The sequence below is a fragment of the Xiphophorus maculatus genome, chromosome 21 (genome assembly GCF_002775205.1).
Source record: "Xiphophorus maculatus strain JP 163 A chromosome 21, X_maculatus-5.0-male, whole genome shotgun sequence".
Classification (NCBI taxonomy): domain Eukaryota; kingdom Metazoa; phylum Chordata; class Actinopteri; order Cyprinodontiformes; family Poeciliidae; genus Xiphophorus; species Xiphophorus maculatus.
Genome location: NC_036463.1, coordinates 23,199,570 through 23,224,940, shown reverse-complemented (window position 1 = coordinate 23,224,940; position 25,371 = coordinate 23,199,570). Strand labels below are relative to the sequence as shown.

At 40.0% G+C, this 25,371-nt stretch overlaps 1 protein-coding gene across 1 annotated transcript; it reads left to right on the top strand.

Moving 5' to 3' along the window:
- On the top strand, positions 1-24,766 carry LOC111606255 (vasoactive intestinal polypeptide receptor 2-like). Its single transcript, XM_023326647.1, has 13 exons — positions 1-365; positions 5,752-5,851; positions 8,243-8,350; positions 12,013-12,110; positions 18,943-19,040; positions 20,537-20,675; positions 21,880-22,030; positions 23,030-23,090; positions 23,188-23,257; positions 23,462-23,553; positions 23,713-23,851; positions 24,063-24,104; positions 24,259-24,766. The coding sequence occupies exons 1-13, from the start codon at positions 309-311 to the stop codon at positions 24,418-24,420; spliced, it is 1,317 nt and encodes a 438-aa protein (XP_023182415.1). The 5' UTR covers positions 1-308; the 3' UTR covers positions 24,421-24,766.
- Positions 24,767-25,371: the final 605 nt, after the last annotated feature.

Sequence of the window (25,371 nt, the reverse complement as noted above, 5' to 3'; positions counted from 1 at the left end):
CTTTATTTATTTATTAGATTTAAAACAGATCTGCTGCTAGCAGAAGGCGCCACATGAGGGCGCTGTCGGACTTTATTGCTCTGACTTTGGGTCCTCTCTGGTCCAGGGGAGGACATCTGCATATCTGAGGCGCTGGTGAACAGAAGAGCGACCTGGACCGAACCGCGAGTAAAGGTGAGGACCGGGATTCAGGAGCGGCTTTCTCTCACCTGTCAGCCTGCGGGTCGGTTCGGTTCGGTTCGGTTCGGACGTGTTTCCCGCTCAGGATGACAGCAGCCAGGTGAACTGCAGGTGGATGAGATGCGACCATGTTCTTTACGCAGCGCCTCGCTCTGCTGCTGCTCGGCGTCTCCCTCATCCACACGGTCAGTCCTCACTCAGCCTGAACGTCGGTCTGTAAATCCAACTGAAACTTATTTATTCCATTATTATTATTATTATTATTATTATTATTATTATTATTATTATTATTATTATTATTATTATTATTATTATTATTATTATTATTTCTCCAATTGTTTTTCATTTTCTTTCATAAATGCATCATAAATACATCTTACCAAGTATTTTCTAAGTAAACTTGAAATAAGAAACTTTTCAGCAAAATATACCATCTTGTTTTAGGTCAATAACTCCTTAATATTGATGAAAAGTTTTACTTCCTCTGGTATATCGTCAGAAAAATGTTGCATAAGTTAAATTATCTGCTAATGGTACAAGTACTTTAATCAATATTAAAGAATTATTGACTCAAAACAAGCTCATATCTTGCTGAAAGGTTATTTGTAAGATAGTTTTGTCTTATTTCAAGTGAATTAAGATATTTGCACTAAAAACTAGAACAAAATTACTTGGTAATATTGTGTTTTTGCAGTGTATTCTGTCTGAGACATGGTTTATTTGGGATTCCTCTACATTTTTAATGTCAATTGTGAATCTTCTTCCTCTTTGTGAGACGCTTCCAGCCAAGGCAACACATTACTGATAAACCAGCACTTTTTTTTGTTGTTGTCACTTTTGGCTCTGCTGCATTTTACTAAAAAATACGAGCAGATTCACTTTCTGGCTGAACATTTTAAGATTTCGTTTTGGCTTAAATCTGGAAACTAAAAACCTGATTTGTTCCTTCCAGGGTTTGGATTTAACAGTTGACTTTTGAAGTGGCTTTTTGCTTCAGTATCCAAAGTGAATGTCAGCCGTCCAGAAATCCACTCAGGACACAGATTATGTGACAGGCTAAGATTTACACCTCAAAAACACAAATTCTTACCAAATATTTTTGTCTAGTTTCCTTAATTTTGCTAAAATGAATAAATAAATAAAACAAAAGCACTAGTTCCACCAGCAGATTATTTCACTTGTGACCTGAGAAAATGTTTTGTTTTTAGTGAAATAATCTGCCAGCAGAACTAGTTCTTATTCATTAAAATGAAGGATTATTGACTTAAAACAAAGTCCTAAAAGTGTAAAAATATATTTGCAGTAGAAACTAAATACAAATTCTTTGTAAGATTTAGTAAGTTTTTTCAGTGTGAGCAGGTATTTCGCTCATGTTTGATGCATTAGCTTATAAAGCTTTTCAAAATCCCAGAGCATCACTTTGCAAATCGAATCTAATCATTTTATTGCCGCTGATGCGTCGTCTCTGCTGCGATGAAATCTGAGAAGTTTAAACGTCTTAGAAACAGCAAAGAATCGATGTTTGATGAGAGTTACGGTCAGATCGCTCCCATGTTTCCTTCTGATTCGTCTTTCTGCAGAAGAAGAGTCTGCCGACGGGAAATGTCTTCATTTTGTGGTTCATTATTCATCCAGAAACATTAAACTCCTCAAGAGAAATAGATAAAGTTGCTTTGCAAGTTACAGATAAAAAATGATAGAAAGAGGGATGTATTATTAATGCTCATTAAAATAACATTTTTGTTGTTATTCTCCAACATCACAGCTTTAAATCCGTTAAAATCCACATGGCAGCATATTTACTTGCACAATAAACAAACTTTTTGTCGTCACGTAAAGAAGGACACAAAGACGGCAACTTGGAAAATGTTGATGTTTAAGGAAAACTATCTCAAAACTACGACGGTGAATTAGGGCCATTGCAGGTAGGAAACAAAGAAAAGCAAGAGTACATTTCTGCCAAAAGCTCTGAAAAATTGAGATAAATCTCAGAAATTTTCTAGTAAAAATTTAAATTTTCTGAGCTTGAAAAGTGAAAAATTTGCTAGAAAATTTCAGAAATTTTGACATTAATCAAATACATTTTTAAGAAAACAAATTAAATTTTCTGAGCTTGAAAGTAAAAAAAAAATAGCTAGAAAAAATTCGGACATTTTGAGATTAATTTTACAAATTTTCTTGAAAAACAAACAAACAAAAAAAAAAACAGGAAATTCCTGAGTTTCAAAAGAAAAAACGTTTGACTTTTGGAGATTTTCTGGGTTTCCAAAAAATATTTATAAGCGAGTTTTGCCTCATTTCAAGTGGACTAACATATTTACACTGGAAACTAGACCAAAGATGTGTTAAGATTTTGTGTTTTTGCAATGCGGCAGGAATATGAGCTGCAAAACATGGAAAACGCAGATATGAAGAATATTTCCTAACACGTTAAGGTGGCAGGTTGGTTCAAAGCATTAACATTCCCAGCAGGAAGTGAGGAAAGCAGAGGAAATATGTGCGTTGTAAGTGGGCCGACAGCGCTGACATGTTGGCAGTATATCTCAGTGTAAACAGACCTCCCAGCACTTACACACACTCACTACATCAATGGAGTCGGGTTTGGTGTGTGAACTCGCTCTGTTGGAGTTTTTCCCTTCATCCGTACTGTAAGCTCTGCCGTTTGTGTACGCCGTGTTTGAGAGCGTATCCTTGGTTACATCAGCCCTACCAGGAAACACACAGACGTTAAACAACGAGGTGGCAGCCACTTATCTGCAGCCTGAAATATGGTGAGGTTGGGCAGCAACATGTGATAAAGCATCTGGAGCATGGATTCTTCAAACCACGCAAAAACTCAAAATAGGCGACACACCCGACTCTCCAATCCAGTCTTTTTATGGAACTGAAGGTATTTTTCTCTAAAGTAGTTCCATATTAGACTTTGACTAAAGACTAGGTTCAATTTGGAACCAAGTTACATTTTCAGCTGCTGTGGATTTCTTTCACGCTGCACTGCGTTAAATGAACCAAACCGTTTGGAAAACCTGTCCCCCTCCTCGCCTGTGGGGGCGCTGCACCAACAAGGAAACAACACGGAAACCTCCGAATAAGACAATGATCGCAGCTTCCTTGTTCATGAAATGTAAACAAAAATGGAGTAGCGTCAGATTTTAGCGGCTGTAGGATTTCTGGTGTTAAGGAAGAATAATTATAATTTAACTTTGGAAAAAAGTTTGGCTCTCTCTCCCTTAATCTTCCGGGTCCTCTCAGCGGGCGACGTGCAGCCACAGGGAAAACAACAATGCGCGTTGACATCACAGAATCACAGAGTTTAATCCCATACAAAGCAACGCATTAATTAACAACAGAACTGCAGAGGGACAGAGATATACATTCATTACCTTGAGACAGGAAAAATAGAGAAAGAAAAGACAAAGAAAAGGCAAAGACGCGTCTTTGGAGAGAGCTGATGCAAAAAAAGCAAAATAGTGGCAGCTCTCTGAATTATTACTCCTGTGCACAAAGTCTTATACTGAAGGTGTGTCTTTCCTTTTTAATATATTCACTTAAGGCGTACCTCTGGTTGACCAACTGGAAGCTACCTTGGACACTCAGAGAAACTTAGAACTCCCCCTAATTTACACCAAAGATCAAAGGCCATTTGCTCTCTGGTAAAACAAAAGAGCCAACAGCTGCATCCTGGCCTCCTGGGTTCTACAGTCATTTGGGTACAGAGAAACCTAAGATAAGATTTCACAGATACCTGTGGAATCTGGAGTCTCTCCCGTTATCTCTCCTTACATAAATTCTCAGGACAAACTTAAATCCAGTCATTTGGTTCAAGGAAAGGTTATCTTCACAAACCCCAGTTTTACTCCTCTGCACCCAGCACCTCAAAAGATTAAGTCCTGCCAAAAATAACACATAAAATCAACAGAACAAAATGAGGTATAATTCCTTTTCTAACCTATGAAACATAATATTCAATCCTAAGTATACAAGTTAACACAATCATTTTCCAAAACCCCATTTAGCATAAATCCTGAGCAATTTTCTAATACTAAACAAAACATTTTCATTCAAACAATTTCCATTTGATTCTGATATTGTCACAGATAGTACAATTTTCAAATACATTCATCATTTACTAGATTAGTAGTTTTAAAATTAGATAATACAATATTCGTTAAAAACATGCTATTAGTACTTATAAAAATGTCTTAGAAATTAAATGTTAGTGGTTTCAACATTCTATGTTGTATTCAGTTTTACACCATCCCAGATGTTGGTTCTGGAAGACTATTGATCTTCTGTGAACCAAACAGGCTTCTCTCCTACAGGCTCAAGTGATACTGCCCTCCAGGAGATGCTAATTTTACGGCCTCCTGTCCTCTGTTAACACAGCAGGAGCCTCATTGAGAGATCCCCTTTGATCTGCATTTGGTTCCTGTTGTCTGAATGCTTGCCCATCTGGTTTAGTTTTAAATCCTTAACACAAACCTGTTCAAAATTAAGAAATTTGTTCAAAATAAGAATGTTCAATATACCTTTTACACATGCCGTAGGATTAACTGTATTAAGCACTAAAAATAATAATTTTTCCTCAACAGTGGCTAGAAAAATACTAGCCATTTCTCCTTCTAGCGCTAGGCTAGCGCGGCTGTATTTCCCAGAATGCCCTGCTATGTAGTCCACTTCCTGCTTTTGGAGCGTCTCCCGTCCGTTTGGTCACCTATACTTTCAAACCGAACCAGAGTTCACTTCAACCGAGCAGAGACCGAGGTTAGTTGGCGAACCACAGTTCACTATTTTATTCTTTCTGACAAACTGACTAAAGTGTGATTATAGCGGACTACACAGGGCAGGTGGGAAGACAAAATGGCCGCTGTTAAAGACAAACTTTGTGATGTCTGAACTGTAAATAAAACTAAAAAAGGCTTTTTTCATGTTGTCCTACATTTTGGGGTCATGGAAGTAGATCGACTCAAAGCGTTAACACAAAATATTACCAAGTATTTTTGTTCTACTTTCTCGTGCAAATTTCTCAAAATATAACCAAAGTAACTTACAAGTAACTTTTCAACCAGACAGGAGTTTGTTTTAAGTCAATTATTTCTGAATATTGATGAAAAAGTTCTAGTTATCAGTGAAATAATTGGGGAAAATCTCTTATTCCAATGGCAGATTATTTCTCTTTTATACAGCTAGCATTTTTTTATTAATATTAAGAAATTATTGACTTATAACAAGCTTCTATATTTTACTGAAAAGTTACTGCTGAGATAGTTTTATCTTATTTCAAGTGTACTAAGATGTTTGTACTGGAAACCTAAAATGCTTGGTAAGGTTTAGTGTTTTTGTAGTGCAGCTTCTCAGAGTGTTAAATAAAACCAGAATGAGCTCACAGGATTTTTTAAGCTCCCGTTCATCTTAACTTTCCTCCCTGAGCTGCAGAAAGCAGCCAGAGGTCAACAAGTTTCACAAACATGAACTTTCCTCCAGAGAGATGAAGCATGAATTCAACAGACGGCAGGTTTGTTAACGTTTGTGTTAATGTCCGTTATGTTTATTTCCTCCTCACCCTGACAGGTTAATGGGAGGTTTCCCTACTGCTGGCTGTACTGGGAGATGGAGCGAGCCAGAGGAGACTGTCAGACACAACTACAGCAGCAGACGCCAGGCGCTGAAGGTAAAACTGCTTCAGCTGAAAAAAATCCAACAAAAACCACTAAAACACCCGAAAACATGAACTGAAATTAGTTTTCCTGGTTTAAATGAGGAGGAGGATGTGCTGATTGTTGTCTCAACACTTAAGATATTAGTGATTTATTAATAAAAAGGAAAATATCTTTTATCTTTTCTAATTCACACCTCCCAGAGCAGACTAATGGAGAAACATAAACTTTGTTTCTATTAAACAAACAACAAAGGCTCTTTTCAACTGTGTTAAAAAACAAAACAAAATATACAGATAAGGAAGCAAGTAGGACATGAATTCAAACATAAAAGTAACATTTTTATTATTCAGATGACTGAAATGTTATAGAGTTATAAAAGTGGATTTACAAAGTCTGCAGACGGTTAATTACTTGCTAAAAAAGGAGATAAAACAAAGAATTCAATCAAGAAGCCTTAAAAAAAAAGAAGTAATTCTTTCTTTTCTTTATATTACACAGATATAAAATATATCCTATAATAGTGTGAGGGTGAATTAAAGATAAAACTAGTAAAATGTAACATGTTGACAGATAAAATATTTGTAATTTGTGAAAAATATAAAAGAAAATGTCACAATAATATTAGTTTGAAGAAACAGCTTAGTAAAAATGTCTTAAATGATGTGTAGGAGTAAATCTGAAGTCCCTTAACCCTGCTAATGTTAGGGGGGTTTGTCCCGTCAGATCGTCAGTTCCTGGAACCACACACACAAAAAACCTCGTAAAAGCGCATGCAGGGTCAGTGCGACCCGATCAGACCGCGCACACAGAGGAAAAAACCTGCCGGGTCCAAACAATCCCGTCTCTTTGGACCGCAGGAACATTAAAGAAACTTGAAATCCGAAACTCTTCATGTGTTTTTGTTCAGAGCTCTTCTGGGAAAGTGTCCCCTCTTATCCATCCACTTTTCTCCAAGGACAGTCTTGGAGTTCAGACTTTCCTGTTGAACATTTTCCTCTAAACTGTTGAAGATGAGCAACGATTTAAAGAAAGAGTTGTTGCTGCCCATCAGTCTGGGAATAGAAGTTAATTTCTAGACTATTTAGGGAATAAAATCATACAATCACAACAGCTGAGCACAGTGGGGGAGGAGTAATGACCGGGGCTTGTTCCGCAGTCATGAACTGGACCATGAGGTCAAAGGTTTGGCCCAAACTGGGTCAACAGGACAATAAACTCAAACACAGCAGCAAATCTGCAGCAGAATGGCTGCAAATGAGAATGTGTTGCAATGGCCTAGTCAAAGTCTAGACTTCAAACTAATCAAAATGCAGTGGTGGGATCGTGAGAGAGCTGCAGAAATGAATGAATGAAGCAACATTTTCACAGAGTGGACTAAATGTCTCCTTTGTCCTGAACTCTGACCTGAACTTCACCTCAGCCTTGAGAAAAAATCCTGAGATTTAAGATTTAAAGTTTGACAATCTGTATTTTTGTGTGAATACGGATTAGATTAAAAAAACAAACAAGCAAAAGGCTCATTCCCCCTGCACTGGTCTGCTCAAACCTTTCTGGAGTTTGACTGATAATAAAATGTTGCCTCAGCTGATTGAGCAACGCTTCGTTTTTCTCTCAGAAACGTGTCGAACACAAAAGGTCAAACTGATGCGAAGGATTTCTGTGAAACCTGAGGCCAGATTTTAATTCTGCAAGTGTCACACAGTCGAGAGATAATCCACACTGTTCAGATTAAATCTGAGTCGTTTATTCATCTGGAATAATGACTGGTGAGAACAGAATCTTATTTTTTATTTAACTGTTTTAAGTTAAAAAACTAAATTATATAAACTGTGCTGTAAATGAGAAACAAAAGAGTATAAAGACAACAGAGGAAAATAACGGTGATCCTCTGGGCTCAGTAATAGGAACCATTTTATTTAAACTTTAATTACATCATGATGGATCAGTTTTATGAAACTACATTTTATACATTTAATCTGCTTTAATAACTAATAAAACTGGTAAATTTCAAAAGTGTAAACATGACGTTTCTGAACCTGTAAGTAGTTAAATATTTTCTAAAGAGAAGCAGATCTAAAAAAAGCACAGAAGAAGCAGCTGCAGTATGAAAAGCTTCGTGTTTCCAGGTATTTATTGCAGCTTCTTAAATCAGAGTTTGATGACATCACAAGAGGTTTTCATTCTCTGAGTGTCTAAACATTCCCGAGTGCCGGAAAACTTTCATGTTCCTCGATTTATGGCTGATGAGAGTCTGAAACCAGTAGCTCAGATAAACAGGAAGCTCAGACCTGCAGCTCTCACTTTGTCTGTTTGTGTGTGTGTGTGTGTGTGTGTGTGCGTGCGTGTGTGTGTGTGTGTGTGTGTGTGTGTGTGTGTGTGTGTGTGTGTGTGTCTCTGTGCAGGATGTGAAGGCGAGTGGAACAATGTTTCTTGTTGGCGCAGCGCCGCTGTCGGGGAAGTGCTGACCCTCCCGTGCCCCTCCCCCTTTCTGCTTCTGTTTGGTAAAAACGGTGAGACACACACACACACACACACACACACACACACACACACACACACACACACACACACACACACACACACACACGCACTTCCTCCTTTCTTCATTCGTCTTTCTCAGAAAACGCTTCTAGAAGTTAAAGGAAAAACCTGTAAGAGCTTCCAGAATAAAACAAACATCTCTGCCGTTGGTGGGAAAATAAAATATCATTATTTTATTCTAGATTATAATCTGACACACAGTTATATCAGATGTTCAGCCGAAATCTGAAGCTGCTCTTCAAAACGAAGAGATCCGACCCGTCTAATCTACGGACGTAAAGTTCAAACAGGAAACCATTAAATGTGCGATGTGTTCTGGTAAAAGAACACAACGTCTCCAGACTCCCCTCCACATTCGACCCGTTCCAGTTTGCCTACTGCCGAAACCGCTCCACTGAGGACGCCATCTCCTCCACCCTACACCTGAGCCTGGCTCACCTGGAGGAGAAGAACACTCATGTGCGGATGTTGTTCCTGGACTTCAGCTCAGCGTTCAACACAATCATCCCACAGCATCTGGCAGGAAAACTGGGACACTTGGACTTCAGCACCCCCCTGCGAAACTGGCTGCTAGACTTCCTCACCGACAGACCTCAGTCAGTCCGGATCGGACAACACACCTCCGATGTCATCACCCTCAGCACAGGCTCCCCTCAGGGCTGCGTCCTGAGCCCTCTGCTGTTCACTCTGATGACACACGACTGCGTCCCCAGGTTCGCCACCAACCACATGGTGAAGTTCGCGGACGACACAACGGTGGTGGGCCTCATCAGAGACGACAACGACCTGGACTACAGAGAGGAGGTGGAGCAGCTGGTGGACTGGTGCAGAGACAACAGCCTGATCCTGAACGTTGACAAGACGAAGGAGATGATCGTCGACTTCAGGAAGAACCGGCCCAGCCACGCTCCACTGCTCATCAACAGCTCGGCTGTGGAGGTGGTCAGCAGCACCAAATTCCTGGGGGTGCACATCACTAATGACCTCACCTGGACTGTGAACACCACGTCTCTGGTCAAGAGGGCACAGAAACGTTTGTATTTCCTGCGGAGGATGAGAAGAGCACACCTGCCCCCGCCCATCCTCAAGACGTTCTACAGAAGCACCATAGAGAGCATTCTGACCAGCTGCCTCTCTGTGTGGTGTGGAGGCTGCAGCGCCTCCGACTGGAAGAACGTGAGGAGAGTGGTGCGGACAGCAGAAAGGATCATCGGGGCCCCCCTTCCCTCCATTCAGGACATTTCATCCCAGCGCTGCGTGTCCCGAGGCCGAAACATCATCAGTGACCCCTCACACCCCCACCATGGACTGTTCTCCCTGCTGCCCTCTGGAAAGAGGTTCTGCAGCATCCGGTGCAGGTCCACCAGGTTCCGAAACAGCTTTTTCCCACTTGCCATCAGACTGCTGAACTCTTAACTGGACTGCACTTAAAAACTGGTCTCTACTTTATACCTTGCACATGTACAGAGCTAAATAACTTCCATTTTACTGTCAGTCCTGCACTTTATATTTTATATTCATATTTATATTTTATACTGTATTTTATTTTATTCTGGAGTAACCTCACAACATTGGAAGCACAAAACATTGTCCTGAGCCATATGCAACGAAATTTCGTTCTGTATTCACCCTGTGCATGCAAAATGACAATAAAGTCAGTCTAAGTCTAAGTCTAAGACATCTGGAAAGTTTTTTTTAAACTGGTTTCAGTTTATTTAAATATTGTCTCGGTGTCGTTTAAGAATAAACCCAATCATACAGTAATTTACATAATTTACAATATAATCCTAGTTAATTGGTAAAAGAGAAATTTATTATTCAAACTAAATAATAAAAGTTTTGATTCGTTTTTAGATGAAGGAATATTGTCTCTTCAGATGTTTCTTAAAAATAAACGAAAAATAAACATTTTCCCTCCAAGCTCAAGAAGTTGTTTTCCACAAATATAAAAAAATGTTGCTTTTTTTTAGAACCAAACTCCACTAAATAAAAAAAAAAATACTTTCTCTAATGAGGCATCAGATATGCTATAATAAATCCAAATATTTAAAGTTGCAGTCAAACTGTTCAATTTAGCAAATAAAAATAATTTTGTTGATTCTAACAGACCGGATTTTACTTCAGACGGAGAGAAAAAAATCTGGATTAAAAGACAAAACAAACAGATATGAAAATGAAACTTTGGTAAAAAAAAGTCATGATCTGGATTCCTGTTGAATCAAATAACAAACAGAAACAGTTTTCCTGCCAGTTATATTGATAACAATAGAGTTGGACTATAATCTAAATTATGATTAAAAATACATGGAAACCTGGTGATAATAAATAAACGTTGTGAATGAAAATGGCTGAAATGTCAGGAAGATGTTTTGATAAGGAGGAGAAAATCTTCATGAGGATCAGAAATCTGTCAGGACGGATGAGGAGCTCATAGTTTGAACGTTCGCTCCGACCTCCGAGCCTTTTCTCTTTCTGCACAAACATTTCTGAGGATCCTAATCCGGTAATGAGATTAGGGAACCGAGATTATGATTATCCCGACTTTGGGAAACTTGAAACTTTACTTTCTGATGAAATCTCAGCCTCCTAATAATTTAAATGATTATTGTTTTTCTTTTCTAAATCCTTTTATTTGTTGTTGATTTTGGCATTTTGAGTCCTCCGTAGATCTGGTGGCAAAATTAACAATTTATCATCTAGATTAAGGATTCAGTCTCCTTCCTCCATCAGGTTGGTTAGCTGTGTTAGTAATAACATTTCTTTGTTTCTGTGGTTTTATACTTTTATCTCTGGATCTTTTTCTCTGATTTGTTCATTAAAATCCTGTTTTCTGCTGCGGTTTTTCCCTCTCAGCTTGTTTTTGATCGGGGTAAGTGTCGTTATCTCTGGGTGGTTCATCCGCCTCCATGCTGCAGCAGCAGGAGGCTCCAGGTCAGCTGCTGAAGTGATGAAACATGGAGTCATCAGCAGCATTCACAGCAGCAGCTGTGGCTCCAAAATGTCCCCGCCCTGCTGGACGCTGGAGGACAGACACAATTATTCTCCTAATGATTTATAGGAACTGCTCTGTTGTCACGGTGCAGCAATCATTTAAAAATACAAGATTACATTTCAAATTAAAGCTTTTCTAATCCACATGGAGCAGTCTTTCTCAAACTTTGGTCCGCCGGCGGCCCCTAGTGGCCCGCAGGGTACTGCATGTAAATAAGTGACGTCGGCGCTACAATTAGCTTACCGAAGGATTGTGTTTAAAAATAGTAATTTATAAAACTTTCAAAAGAAAGACTGAAGATACCGATGGAAAGAAAATACTTATATGATCGGAGGAAATCAAGGAGTTACAAAAACATGCCGCTAAGCACTCTGGGAAATAGTTCCCTCTCCTGTCTTTTACTTTTTTCAGTTTTTTTAAGTGCTAACCTAAAAACTCCAGTTTATTCAACTCTTGAAGGTTTGACAAAAGTAATAAAAAGTCAACACAACTTTAGTAGTAAGCTTGTCTCACATTTATGTTAAAAATCTAAAACTCGCTAAATTTATTTGACTTAAGGAGTAGAAGATGGTAGACACAACTCAATGCGGCTGAAATGTTTTACAGTGTAAAAGACTGAACTGTTTCTGTTTCTGTCAGGTAACCTAAACAGGAACTGCACGGAGAACGGCTGGTCGTCGGTTTATCCCGACATCGGCTCCGCCTGCTCATCGAACATCAGTGACGAACCCAACGAGGTGCGTTGAAAACCCGGAATCTGCTCCGCGCCCTGCAGCCGCACGGTGGAGCGGCGGCGTTCCTGCAGCCGCTCTGATGCTCTCTGTTGACCTGAAAACTGCTCTGTTTGGGTTCTGATTGTCTAATCGGGGTTCTGTGAGTTTGTCCTTGGTTTCATATCAAGCTTTTCTCTGCAGAAACGTTAACTCTTTACAGATTATGTAAGGAAACGTCCCTGACGAGTTCTCACAGGAAGTTTGTTTTACAGATTTTAGTTATTCGTCATATTTTCTTTTCTAAAACACCAGACTGAAGTCAGCTTCAGTGACTTTCTAAAGTTTTCCTCTGAACTGCAGCTGCTATTTATCTCAGTCCAGAGGAAAGTGGAAAAAGTGCCAGACCTGATAAAACTGCCTCCAGATGATAAACAGTGCATAAAACTCACATTTTTAAGAAACATGGGATTTGGTTTTCAGCTAACAGCTCTTTCAGAGTCACATTGCTGGAGTAAAACTCCTAGTTTCTACCAAACTGTGGGAAATTCGTCATGTTTTTATTTATTCAGCTGAATTAACTGAGTTCTGTAACAGGTTGCTGGTAAAAACCCCTACAGTCCAAAACAAGTCACCAGTCCTACTGTAGGTTAGCCTGCTTTTTTCCATTTGTGCTGCCCTGCTAAACTTTCCTTTGTCCAAAGTAATATTATGTTTGAGTAATTTATAGGTCAAGTTAAGAGGATTAATAAAATAAAACGTAAGCATTTTATGAGACATTTTATGGTAGTTATTGAAAAAGCAGTTGAATTTCATTTTTCAATCTTAAAATGAAAAACATTCAAACCACAGGTTTGCTCCTTTGTGTGCTTCAGCCAAAGAACTGAAAAGTCCCGTCCTGTAACAGAGAGGAAACAGTTACAGATCAGAGGTGGTAAATCTGCTCTAACAGGAGAAAAACTGCATTAAGTCTCTAGTTTGACCCACTTTTGAAAAGCTGCTGCAGGTAGCAAACAAACCACAGACCCACTTTTAACCTGCAGGATTTCTAGAATCCGACCAGAGTCGTTTCTGGTTCTGCCTTCAGGTTAGCATGGAACAGTTTTACGGATAAATCAGAGTTTTCTGTGAATTAGGCTGCAAGGACTGAAACACAAACAGCGTCTCTGTGACCTTTCACCCGATGGTTACTGACTTTAATGTTCTTCCTGGACTAATTTGAGTTTTTTTGTGTTTTTTACAGGATGTTAGTTTGAAACTCATAGCTGCCAGTTGCTAATTGTTGACTCCTGATGTTTGAACTTCTGTTGCTCAGTGGTTTCAGTCTCTTTACTTCAAACTGGATCAATAGATTCAGGGTTTGCGAACCAATAACTGTCAGCATCTTTGGTCGTTTGAGTCGGTTTTGTTAATTTCTGTGTTCCTTAGTTGCTTTTCTTTGATGAGCCATGTTTCTGTTTTTGCTGGACGTCAGAAGTGAAGGACTGGATAAGAACGGAGCGACTGAAAATGTTTTCCAGTTGTTGTCGGTTTATTCATGGCTTCTTCCTCTTGTTCGAGTCGAGCTAATTTGTCTGTGAACGTAACACACCTGGTTGGAGCTCACAGGTATCGCTGGGTAGCCTAGAAACCGACCCGAACCTCCTGCCTTCTGACGTGTTGATCTAATTACCGACTTTCCCTGAATTCACACCACATAATTTATATCACAGTGTCATAAACGGTCCTTCCATTTACACCGGAGCCGCATTAAAAACCTACAAAATACCCGATGCTGAGCAGTTCTTTCAGTACCTGCTAGGCTACGGGATTGTCTCCATGATTACTAACAGTTAGGCATGTACCTTCTCCATAATGTACTGTTTGAAACCTTTCTAATCATACTTACTTATAAAATATATGAACATTAATCTTCTTACCTGGTAAAAAGTGTTGGCTGCAGATCAGTGTTTACACCGACGGCTGCTGTTATCACTGCCGCATCTTTCCTCATTAAAACTTATACAATAAAATGACAAGTTTGGTTTCTATCCTTGTCTGTTTGTGCCGCGCAGCACCGTGTAGTCATTCATTTATAAAGTGAAATCAACTAAATCAGACTGATATCAGGCTACCAGATGTCTGTGTTTTCACAGGAGCGGATTGGTTGTTTTGACGTCCGTCATGGCGGAGTTCAGGAGAGCGTGACGTCACGTACGCTTCACTACTCCAGATTAATCTGGTAAATTGTTGTGGTAAGACTTTGGGGACTTGCTGGAGTGTCAGGATGCAGAGGTCAGAGGTCATGTGGGTTCAGGATTCCTAGGATTGCTCTGGTTGGATCTCAGGTTATTAATCAGGTGGTTTGTGGCGAGACGCTGGCTTTACCTCCCAGTTGAGGGGTTCAGTTCGCGGTCGAGGCGCTCTGCTTCCTAATCCGACCTCGTCTGCCTCCGTCTCGGTCCGTTTGGGTCCATCTGGATTCGTTTCTGCCTGCTAACCTGACGCAGGTCCTGCAGTTTGCCGCCTCCGCCTGACTCTGGAGGATTAACAGTGGAGTGAGGCTGCTGCAGGTTTCATCCTGCGCGTTTCAGGTCCGTTCTTGACCTTTTCTCCGTGTCGTCTGCGGTTCCAGTCGCAGCCTGAGTGAACCCCGTTTTTTAACCCGGAGGCCTCCAGTCCGATGCCATGCAGCTCAACTCGGACCTTCCAGTTATTACTTACTGCATTCCAGGATTCTGTTGCTTTATAGCTTTAAACAAGCGGTTAATGCAGAAAGCCAGAATCTTTATTATCTCCATACAAACACACATCCTCCTTTATGTTGTACTTTAGAGCTGGCTTTAGTTTTTTAAACGTGATTAAAAGGTTTTTATTGCTGTTTCTTATCTTCTCCACATCTGGAAGAAAGCTGTGCAGAAACAAATGTCTGGAAAAGTCTGAGAAGTGAAGCAGAATGGAGCCTCAGCTCCTCCACAGCAGCTGCGATTCCTTCATCAGGATTCAGCGAGTTTCCAAAACACAGTTAAGATGTTTCCTTTAAATAAGAAACAAATAAAATCACACATGAATAAGTTTGTTTACATGATAAGTCCATCATCCTGCAACCACTTCCTGTCATCTTCTTCTTTGTTTCTGCCAGTAGTAACATCTGGTTGTTGATCACATGATGCGAAAAAAAGTGTTTCAATTACAGTTTCGCAAAATACTGTCATTCTGATACGGCTGGAAAAAAACTGTTCTTCCTATAGAAAAAACTTGCATTTTCTGCTGTTTTTGTCAATAAGTTCAGTTTGGCTTTAACCATGAAACAAAACTCCCTGCTGACTGGTCAGCAGCATCAACTTGAGTAAAAAGCTAAACAGAAAACGAAACAGTTTGAGGATATTCTGAGCTGGAGAATTGATCTGAAGCGTAACGGCCGGCCTGCAGAGTTAGTTTGCGGTTCTGCGTTAGACGGCTGGACTCTGCAGAACCTCGGACCGTGCCCTGCGGTATCACGCTCCGAGTCAGCAGATCCGTTAAGTCCCGTCAGTCCGAGCTGCGGTCAGCGTGGATCAGATTTGTTCCTGCACATCTTTCGACACCACGTCTCATGAAACCCATGTAGCTCCGTCACGGCTGCTAATCCTTAATCTGTGTTTAAAACAGGAACTGAACCTTCAGGAGATCAAGAGGAAGGACATTAATTTAAGAGTAAAACTGTCAAAAACAGGAGAAAATGGCTCATTTTGCAAATTATTTCAGTGAAACTTGAAATTTTAATTTAATATCTACGTGTTTGAGATGAAAATAAAGAGACAGTTTAGCTCAGAACCAACAGCTCATCAGTTTGATCGTTTCTGCCAGTTTGGGTTTGATTATGTGCAGCGAACAGAGAGACGCTGGAGGTAGTGAAGTCATAAAGCTGTTAGAGACGCTTCAGGCTTCAGACATTCTGCAGGATTTATCGGTTAGATCGCAGAACTTTGGTCCAAACCTCTGAGGTCATGTAAGACGCGCTTCGACTGGCCTGGACGGTTTGCTGTGTGAGTTTACACTCCGGTGCTGTTAACGTAATCTACCGAGGCTTAATCCTCAGAGAGCCACAGCCTGCAGGGACGTCTGCTGGTTTAAACAGAAAAGTAACAAAAGAGTCTGCTAAAGCTTTTGTTCAAGTCCTAGTTGCACACTAAATGTTTTCAGACACAAATCTGTAGTGGTTACATGAACCGGTGTGTGAAAAAGAGCAGAAAAAGCAAAACGTTTGGATTTTCTGCAGTAAATTCAACTTTTCTGTCAAAGAAGCTTCTTAAGTGACGCAAAGTCAAACCAAACTCTGCAAAGTTGCAGCTGTAAAAGGCTTTGCATGTGTTTTATTTAGATTTTCTTCACAGCGGTTATTCTCCAAAACAGATTTAAAGAGCAACTAAATGAAAATGTGGCAGGAAACCCAATAGATTTGAACACCAATCAGACGTTTTAAAAGACATTTATTTATCTGGACTCTCACCAAATTCATGCCAACTTTGGAATTTGAGGAAAGCTACAAAAAAAATTTCCAAAAAAAACATTTTCTTCCCAAGTTTTCTGTTATTTAGCAAATAGAAATAATTTTTGTTATTCTAACAAAACTAAAAAAAGAAAAGTTTGGTCTGATTTAACTTTAGACAGTACAAGAAAAATGTTTGTCTTTTATCACAAGATGGCTAAAATAAAAACAATAGTACTTAATTTATTCGAGGTTTTTTATTTGTATTGTTATTTTTGGTATTTTCCTTTCAATTTTATCATCGTTTAAATTAATTTTATATCTTGTTTTATCATTTAACTTCTTTGGTTTGCTGAGGTTGCTGTAAATTGTAAATCAATAAACTTTGACTTGACTTTTCACTCGGTTCATGTAAATATCTGGTTTCAACTGTAAACGGCAATTAAGCCGAGCGAAGCATGAAGGCGATGTGGGCTGTAAGAAAGCAAAACAGTTTTTGATTTGAGAACATTTGAGCAGAAACGAGTTGAATAGTTGAGACAAAGAGCAGAGAAGAGCTGCGAGTTTCCAAATAAGGAAATATTTAAGAAAATGAGGAATGTCGCTGTAAATATCCAACTCGCTTCGTCTGGATCTCCCACTGGAATCCATCTTCATGGGAACGAGTTCAGACTCTACGAGTCTCCAGGTCTCCATCGCTCTGCTCCGCGTCGTGTTCAGGGTTTCGGTCACAGAGGCAGACATGCATGCAGCTATTTTTACACTATATGTTGAGTGTGTGTGTGTGTGTGTGTGTGTGTGTGTGCGTGTGTGTGTGTGTGTGTGTGTGGAGGTAATTGTCAGCCGTGGGGAATGTTGTTTACAGCTGACCAGAGAGCGATGAACGCCAGGCGCAGAACTCGCTGAGACGGAGCAGAACCCCGCTCTTATTGTGAAAGAGCCTCCTCCCGTTGGAGACACAAGTTATTATGAGAATCACTTCAGAGTTTAAAACTCTTGATTTCAAGAGTTTAAATGCATCTGGGAGAGATTTTCACCTCAGTCAGGTGGAAAAACACAAAAAGATTTTTTATCTGGTTTCTAATATCTGAGTACAACTGAAATAAACCAAAACTCACCTAACAAGATAAAGGAGCTTATTTTGAGTCTTTATCACTGATATAAAAAAACTGGTTTCACTTAAAACATCAGGAAAAATCTTTAAGTGAAATAAAAGTGGAAGTAGTATGTTTTTTTATTATTAATATTAAGGATTTATTTACTTAAACTACGTTATTTTGCAGAAACGTTTCTTGTAAGTTTTTGTAGTTTCAGGTTTACTACAACATTTGCATTAGAAACTGGTAAGATTTTGTGTTTTGTAGCATTTTTCAGTGTTTTGCAGAACTTCTGCCTGTTGGATCTGTTAATACTGCTGATCAAACCATTACCTGCTCAGAGAAACAAACTGGGAACTCTGGTTTTGCTCCTGTGACTTGTGGTGGGCCTCGGGTTTCATTGGACCTTTTCTTCTGTCAGTACTTCTCCTGGATCGCCTCAGACAAAAAATGCAACTTTGGTGGTTTTCTCTGCACCAATTCTCAGCAGAAATGACTAACTGGGTGGATCTCGTTTTAAAACAGTTTGGAGTCTTAGAGTGAAGTTTTCTCCTTTAGCGTTGCCAGAGGACGAGTGATGCGACGCTCTCTACTTTTCTGCTCTTACTTGAGGAATATTTCTGTATTTTCTACCCACTGAATGAAAAACAAACATGTTTTAACCAAAGATTCACCAGATACAGACACATGGTAAGACAACTGGTGATTTGGAAAGAAAATGACTCATTTCAAACGATCAGTCAGTTAATATTTAAAAATTACAAGAACCTAAATGACAATAATTCATATAAGTAAAGAAAATGTTTCCAAATCAGTTTCTTTCAATACAAAACTTCTGAAACTGTAACAGAAACTGTAGGTGTGTGCCATGTTTTGTTGTCTTTCCTGTCTTGAAGAGGGAAACATTCGTCTGTTTCACATCTTATTTAAAACCAGAGAAAGTTTTTTTTTATTTTTTAAAGCCTGTAGGACTTTAAGCTGCTTCAGTGAAAACGTTGCATTGTTCAGCTTTTTGTGAAGCCGCCTATTTCTTCTTCAGTCTTCACAAATATTTGGTTGAATTTGTGTCTTTTCTCATAAACATTTTTGCACTCAGACGAGATTTATTTGAACAAAAGAATGTTTTTCATAAACAGCAGCGCCGGCCTCGGTTTGTGTCTCATAATCCATTTTCATTGTGTTTATGAAACATAATGCGGTTTCACGGAGGCCAGCCCAGCTGCGCCTCATGTTTTATGATCGGCTTTGATGAACGGCCTCATTGTTTCTCATTCAATGCTCCATAAAGTGATGTCTGTGTGTTGCGGCGCAGCTGGTCTTCTACAGAGTGGTCCAGATCCTGTCCACTCTGGGTCACAGCCTGTCGCTCGTCGCTCTGATCACCAGCACCGCCATCATCTGCTCCTTCAGGTACAGCGCTCCCAAATCGCAGCAAAGCGTCACATTTACGTTAAACACTCTGAGTCTGCAGCACATCCACTGTTCATAAAAGCTCAAATAAAAGCTGGAAGTCAGATATTTTAGACCAGCAGCCTGTCGAGAATATTTTTCTTCTGCAGCTCAGTGCCAGTTTAATCGGATTGTTTTGTTACATAACCAGATGAATGTTTTCGGGGTGAGAATCGGGTCGGTTCTGAACGCAGCGGTTCTCACGGTCTGGTCGTCTGCCTTCCAGCAGATGTTCCATCACGACCTGCAGTTCATTCAGCCTTATGTTGCTTAAAACTTTCTGATAAATTCTGATAATATTAATGAAGAAATGCTGGACATTTTCAGTTTACCAAGTATTTTTTTCTAGTTCAGGGGTGTCCAAAGTGTGGCCTGGGGCCATTTGTGGCCCCTCACTGACTGTGTGTGGCCCCTGACTTCTTCACTTCAAGAATGATACACATTTGATAAACGGAGACTTTCTATTTATAATTAGGATAAAACAATGACAGATAAAGTCAGATTTTCTCAGTGATTTTCACTCCAAACCAAACTTTCCTTTGCTGCTCTCATCTGATTTTAATTATTTGACTAAATACAGCAAACATTTTCAAACAAAGTGTGACCGAAATCCTGATTTTATTGATCAGAAGTGATTAAATTGTTCTCTTTTTCCAATTAAAACCTAGAAAATCTGGAAAATTACTTTTAATAAAGCAAACCTGCAGAAACTTCTTAAGTTTTGAATCTAGAATAATTTACATATTTCTAAATCTGACTACTTTGTTTAAAATATTGTCAGCTTATTTATTTTTAAATAGGTTAAAAGAAACTTTTTTTGGCCCTTCTTTTAACTTGATGATTCTTATGTGTTTAAATTATTTTTCTGATCGTAAATGTAGACGTTTGTAAGGATCAACACACATCTGGATGTTTAATTTATCTAAAAGATGTTTAATTTATCTAAAAGATGCTGTGTTGACCCATGCAGCGTTTTTATGCAGCAAAAACATAAAGTTTATGTTAGATTTCTTTTCCGCTTGTCTAAACATGAAAAGATTTTTGGAATCTGAAACATTTCTGGGAAAATCCTGTAAAAAGAGAGAGTTTATAAATTGTTAGGTCGCTGTCCAGTTGACTAAATCTGCATTTATCTTCTTAAGAGGTTTTATTTATAGTGTGGAGAGACATTTATGACGACGGTCCAGCATGTGGGAGCCTCAGCGTTTCCTCCCTGACCGGTTTCTCTGTGGAGATAAGATGAACCAATTAACAGCAGAAGCTCGTTAAACCCGGATTGGTTCGTTTTCCAGCGAGTCGATAGCAGCTCGCTGTTAGTGTGTGTGACTCGGTCAGGAGGAACTCCAGCTGCTGTTTGGACAACACGTCACCCACCGGGTCGACTCTCCCTGTAAACACTCCTCCTGATGCTCCGTGTGTGTGTGTGTGTGTGTGTGTGTGTGTGTGTGTGTGTGCAGGAGGCTCCACTGCATGAGGAACTACATCCATCTGAACCTGTTCGTGTCCTTCATGCTGCGAGCCGTGGCCGTGCTGATCAAAGACACGCTGCTCTTCTCAGAGGACCAGAGCACCGACTGCAGCACACAGCTGTCTCTGGTGGCGCCACACACAGAAAACACTCGGAAAACACACAGAAAACACTCGGAAAACACACAGAAAACACTCGGAAAACACACAGAAAACAAATGAGAAACAGACAGAAGACACTAGGAAAACAGTCGGAAAAAACACATAAAACACAAAACACACAGAAAACAGACGGAAAACTGTTGTCTTTGCGTTTTCCGGAAAATACACAGAAAAAACATAGAAAACACGCTTAGGTTTCATTTACCCCAGTGTGCTGGAAGTAGTTCTCTGAAAGTCTCGATTCAGTTCTTTAAAGTTTCCCTCCCAGCAGCCGGACTTTGTTTGGTCCTTTAAATCGTTCTTCAAGTTTTCTGAAAGTTTTTCTGAAGTTGATCTTTGGCTTCTTTTCATCAACTTTCTGTCCAGTTTTTGCTCTTTACTACATCTAGAAGACGATTATAAATCTGTTTTCATCTGACAAAATGTTAGAAATCAATTATTCTGGTGATTAGTTGAGTAAAAATAATTTGTCAGGCTCTGCAGAAACTACGTTAGCTTATTTGATCAAATCCTATTATAAATATTTAATCTTTGTATCTAATTTAAATCAGGATAGAAGCAGAGAAACAAATCATTTTTTGTTGCTGTGCTTTTCTCTTTATTTGACACATTCGCACCAAGTGCTGCATTGTTGTTTTATTGAATGTTTGTTAAAAGTCTGTAAGTTTTTTGGCTCAACATTCTGGTTTTTACCTAATATCCTTCCAGGTATCTTTACGATGAGTCGCTACATGTAGCGTTAGCTAAAATATGCCTCATTGTTAATCTGTGGCATATTTTCACACATCTAGCAAAGCGAAGTGAACATAAACGATGCCTATTGGCTGCTACAGACGAGTTTGATGTGTTTATCAGGTGTTTTCTGTTCAGGTGATCCAACATGGAGGACGGGCTGTCGTCAACCGTTTCGTCTTTTTGGTTTAGCTTAAAGTATTTTAGCTTAGCTTAGCATAAGTAGCGTAGGTTTTGGCGGAAGTGAGAGCGTTGTTGTGCAACACAAATAACCTGCTGAATAGTTTAACAGTATTTATGGTGGGATGTTTAACAAAGCAGATAATTTGCACTGAAGGTAAAAAACTGAAAATAAAAAAGGAGATAAATGTTTCTTGCCTGCCTGTGACGATATATTTCAAACATTCAATTTTTTACCACGTCCTGATTTCTGTTCCAGGTGGGTTGTAAGGCCAGCCTGGTTTTCTTCAACTATTTCGTCATGGCGAACTTCTTCTGGCTGCTGGTGGAGGGTCTGTACCTGCACATGCTGCTGCTGGTCGTCCGGACCTGCTGGGTCCGCCTCTCCGTCTGCATGCTGATCGGTTGGGGTGAGCCGGACGTCCCTCCGTCCCGCTGCACCGCACCGGCTCAGCTGTCCGCTTCATTTAGTCGAGGGTGATCAGAGAAGATCTACACTGCAAAAACTAACCAAGTATTTTAGTCTAGTTTATGGTGGAAATATCTCGGTGCACTTTAAATAAGACACAACTAACTTAGAAGTGAGAAATAGGAGCTTTGTTTTAATAAATGTTTCTGAAAAAGAAAGATTATTTCAGTTCTAACAAGACTTTTTCCCATGTTGTAACTGGAACTAGAACTTTTTCGTCATCATTAAGGAATTATTGTCTTATTGACTAATCTCCTGTATCTTGCAGAGAAGTTGGTTTCAAGTTTTGTCTTATTTAAAGTGTAATCAAAGCTGCTAGGTAATATTTTAGTGTGTCGAGTTTTTCTTACTCAACAGAAAGAATAAACCACCACGCTTCTTTTATTGGTTCCAAAATAGATTCTCTTATGCAAATTTTAGGATTTTTACGCAGCTTTTTAAACGTATTGATCATATTTTGAACCCGACTGTAAGTTCCTCTCAAAAGTTGTATTTATTTATTGGTGTTAAATATGTTCTGAATAAATTCCATCTAAATCCTGCCGAGTTTTAAATGCAGAGGGAGGAAATCACTTCGGATCGGCCCTGAAGAGCCTCGGCGCCGTGTTTGAGTTCACGTCTGGATCTGAAGTTCTGAATGTTTTCTCTCCTCAGAGATGAACTGCAGAACCAGCAGCTCAGTGACCCTCAGCTGGTTTCACAACCGTTTCTGTTCTGTTTTCTTTTCCGCTGCTCTTTTCTTCCACCATCTATCAAAACTCGCGTCACCGCCGCTGTTAAACGCTGAGCTTCCTGAACGCGCCTCGGTGAGATGTTCTCCATCTGGCAGAACCTGAACAGAACCGCTCTCTCTCTCTCTCTCTCTCTCTCTCTCTCTCTCTCTCTCTCTCTCTCTCTCTCTCTCTCTCTCTCTCTCTCTCTCTCTCTCTCTCTCTCTCAGGAATCCCTTCTGTCTTCACCGTGGCCTGGATCGTCAGCCGGATCAACCTGGAGGACACCAGGTGAGTTTGGACCGCCAGGTGAAAACCTGGTGAAATAAGTTTGATGAAACTTCAGGGAACATTTGAGTCTCTGAAAACGGTTCGTATTTGTTGCCAGATGCTGGGAGATCAACGACAACCCAGTTCCTGACCGGCTGATCAACTGGCCCATCATGGCGTCCATCATCGTGAGACTTAGTTATTTTTCATTTTTAAAGGTTTTTAGACACCTTTACCTGGTTGAAACCTATTTTCTGTGAGCGCTCCTCCTGCACTATATAAAAGTCTGCTTTTGTTCTCTTAAAAACTGTATTTACTTATTTTTTACACTATAAAAAAAACTGATTTATGTAATAAAAGCTCCGTCTGTGTCTGCTCTGTTTCTCCTGAAGATAAACTTCCTGCTGTTCATCAGCATCATTCGGATCCTGGTGCAGAAACTACGCAGCTCAGACGTCGGAGGAAACGACCAATCACAGTACAGGTACTGTAAAAAATCATCGTTAACTCAGCTTGATTTGATTGTTTTAAGTTTGTCCTGTCAGTGTGGGAATTGTTCCTGTACGTAGTTTGTGTTGTAGTTCCTGCTGTAGTTCATGTTATAGTTCATATTGTAGTTCCTTGTTTTTGACCCACTGTCCAGGCGGCTGGCCAAGTCCACCCTGCTGCTGATCCCTCTGTTCGGAGTAAACTACGTAGTTTTCTTCTACCTGATGGAGCCGGACGATGAAACGCTGAAGCAGATCAAGATCTTCTTCGACCTCGGCCTCGGCTCCTTCCAGGTCAGGAAACGTTTGGACCCTCAGAACCTTTGAGGGTTCTGAGGGTCCAAGGCCCCTCCCCTCCCCTCCCCTCCCCTCCCCTCCCCTCCCCTCCCCTTTGTTTTAACTGTTCAGTTGGACATCAGGAGCAGAAAACAGAAAGAAAAGAAAATGAACTACGGATTCACCGATGTATTGCTGCAGATTTCCATCATTGTCCTTTGTGTTTCAGGGCCTCATTGTCGCCGTCCTCTACTGCTTCCTCAACAGCGAGGTGAGACTTCCTGCCCACATCCGTCTCTGGAAACGCTTCAGTCAGTCAGTCAGTCAGTCAGTCAGTCAGTCAGTCAGTCAGTCAGTCAGTCAGTCAGTCAGTCAGTCAGTCAGTCAGTCAGTCAGTCAGTCAGCTCTCCTCCTCTCCTCCGCAGGTTCAGACTGAGTTGCGGAGAACATGGAGGAGTTTATCCACGAATCGCTGCGTGTTGCAGGACTACAGGCTCCGCCGCTTGTCAGCAAACCTCAACAGCACTCAGTTTCCCAGAAACACCCGGGCCCAGTCCATCCTGCAGACCGAAACCACCATGCTCTGACCCGGGCCCAGTCCATCCTGCAGACCGAAACCACCATGCTCTGACCAGAACCGGCTGGAAACTCAAACATTTAAACCAACAGCCAGGTTCTGCCACAGCGCCCCCAGCTGGGGGAGAAACCACATGTCAATCAGAGAGAAACCGACTGAAAATCCTGGAGGAAAAACAAAGAACGTTATTACAGCCAGGTTTTATATTTTTATATGATTTTTCAGGCTTATGGCTCTTTTGAATTTAAATAACTGAATAAAAATGATTTTCTTCATCATAAAATCGACTCACTGTTTATAATGTTTTTATCTGCATCATATTAGACATAAATGTATAAAAATGTAAAAACTGTAAACATCTGGACAGTTACCTTTTATAAAAACTGTTAATAGAAAGTCTCTTTCTGTTTCTTTTTATTGTTTTTCACTTAACGACGATTACTGAAGCTTTGTCAAGTTAATGTTTGAAAAAATCTGATTTCAGATTGAATATTATTAAATATTTATTTTCTGAAATTATTTTAAATCAATATAAATGCTTCTGTTTAGCCATTAGTTCAGTAATCAAAACTTGTGAAAAGTGGATTTTTTTTATCACATTTCTTTAGAGACAGAATAGATATTTCAAGTTATTTTTTAATTTTAACAATTATGATTAGATTTCCACATCAGACCCTTTTTTATTTGTGGTTTCGGGAACTGACCGGCTGACGGGACATTTTTCCTGCAGCAGGAGAGTGAAACAGTAAAATCTGGTCAAAAGAGGAGAAATGAAGCTTCACGTCCTGTGGAATCAGCGACCTCCTCCTCACACGAGTAGCTTTGGTTTGCTGCCTTTATTATTAGCGTGTCGCGTTGTGCGCACAGTTGGTCAATGAGACGTTGCCTAGCAACCCCAGCCAGCTCAGCTTGTTACCTAGCAACCCAAGCTGAGCTCCAGCTGGTTTATCAGAGTCACATA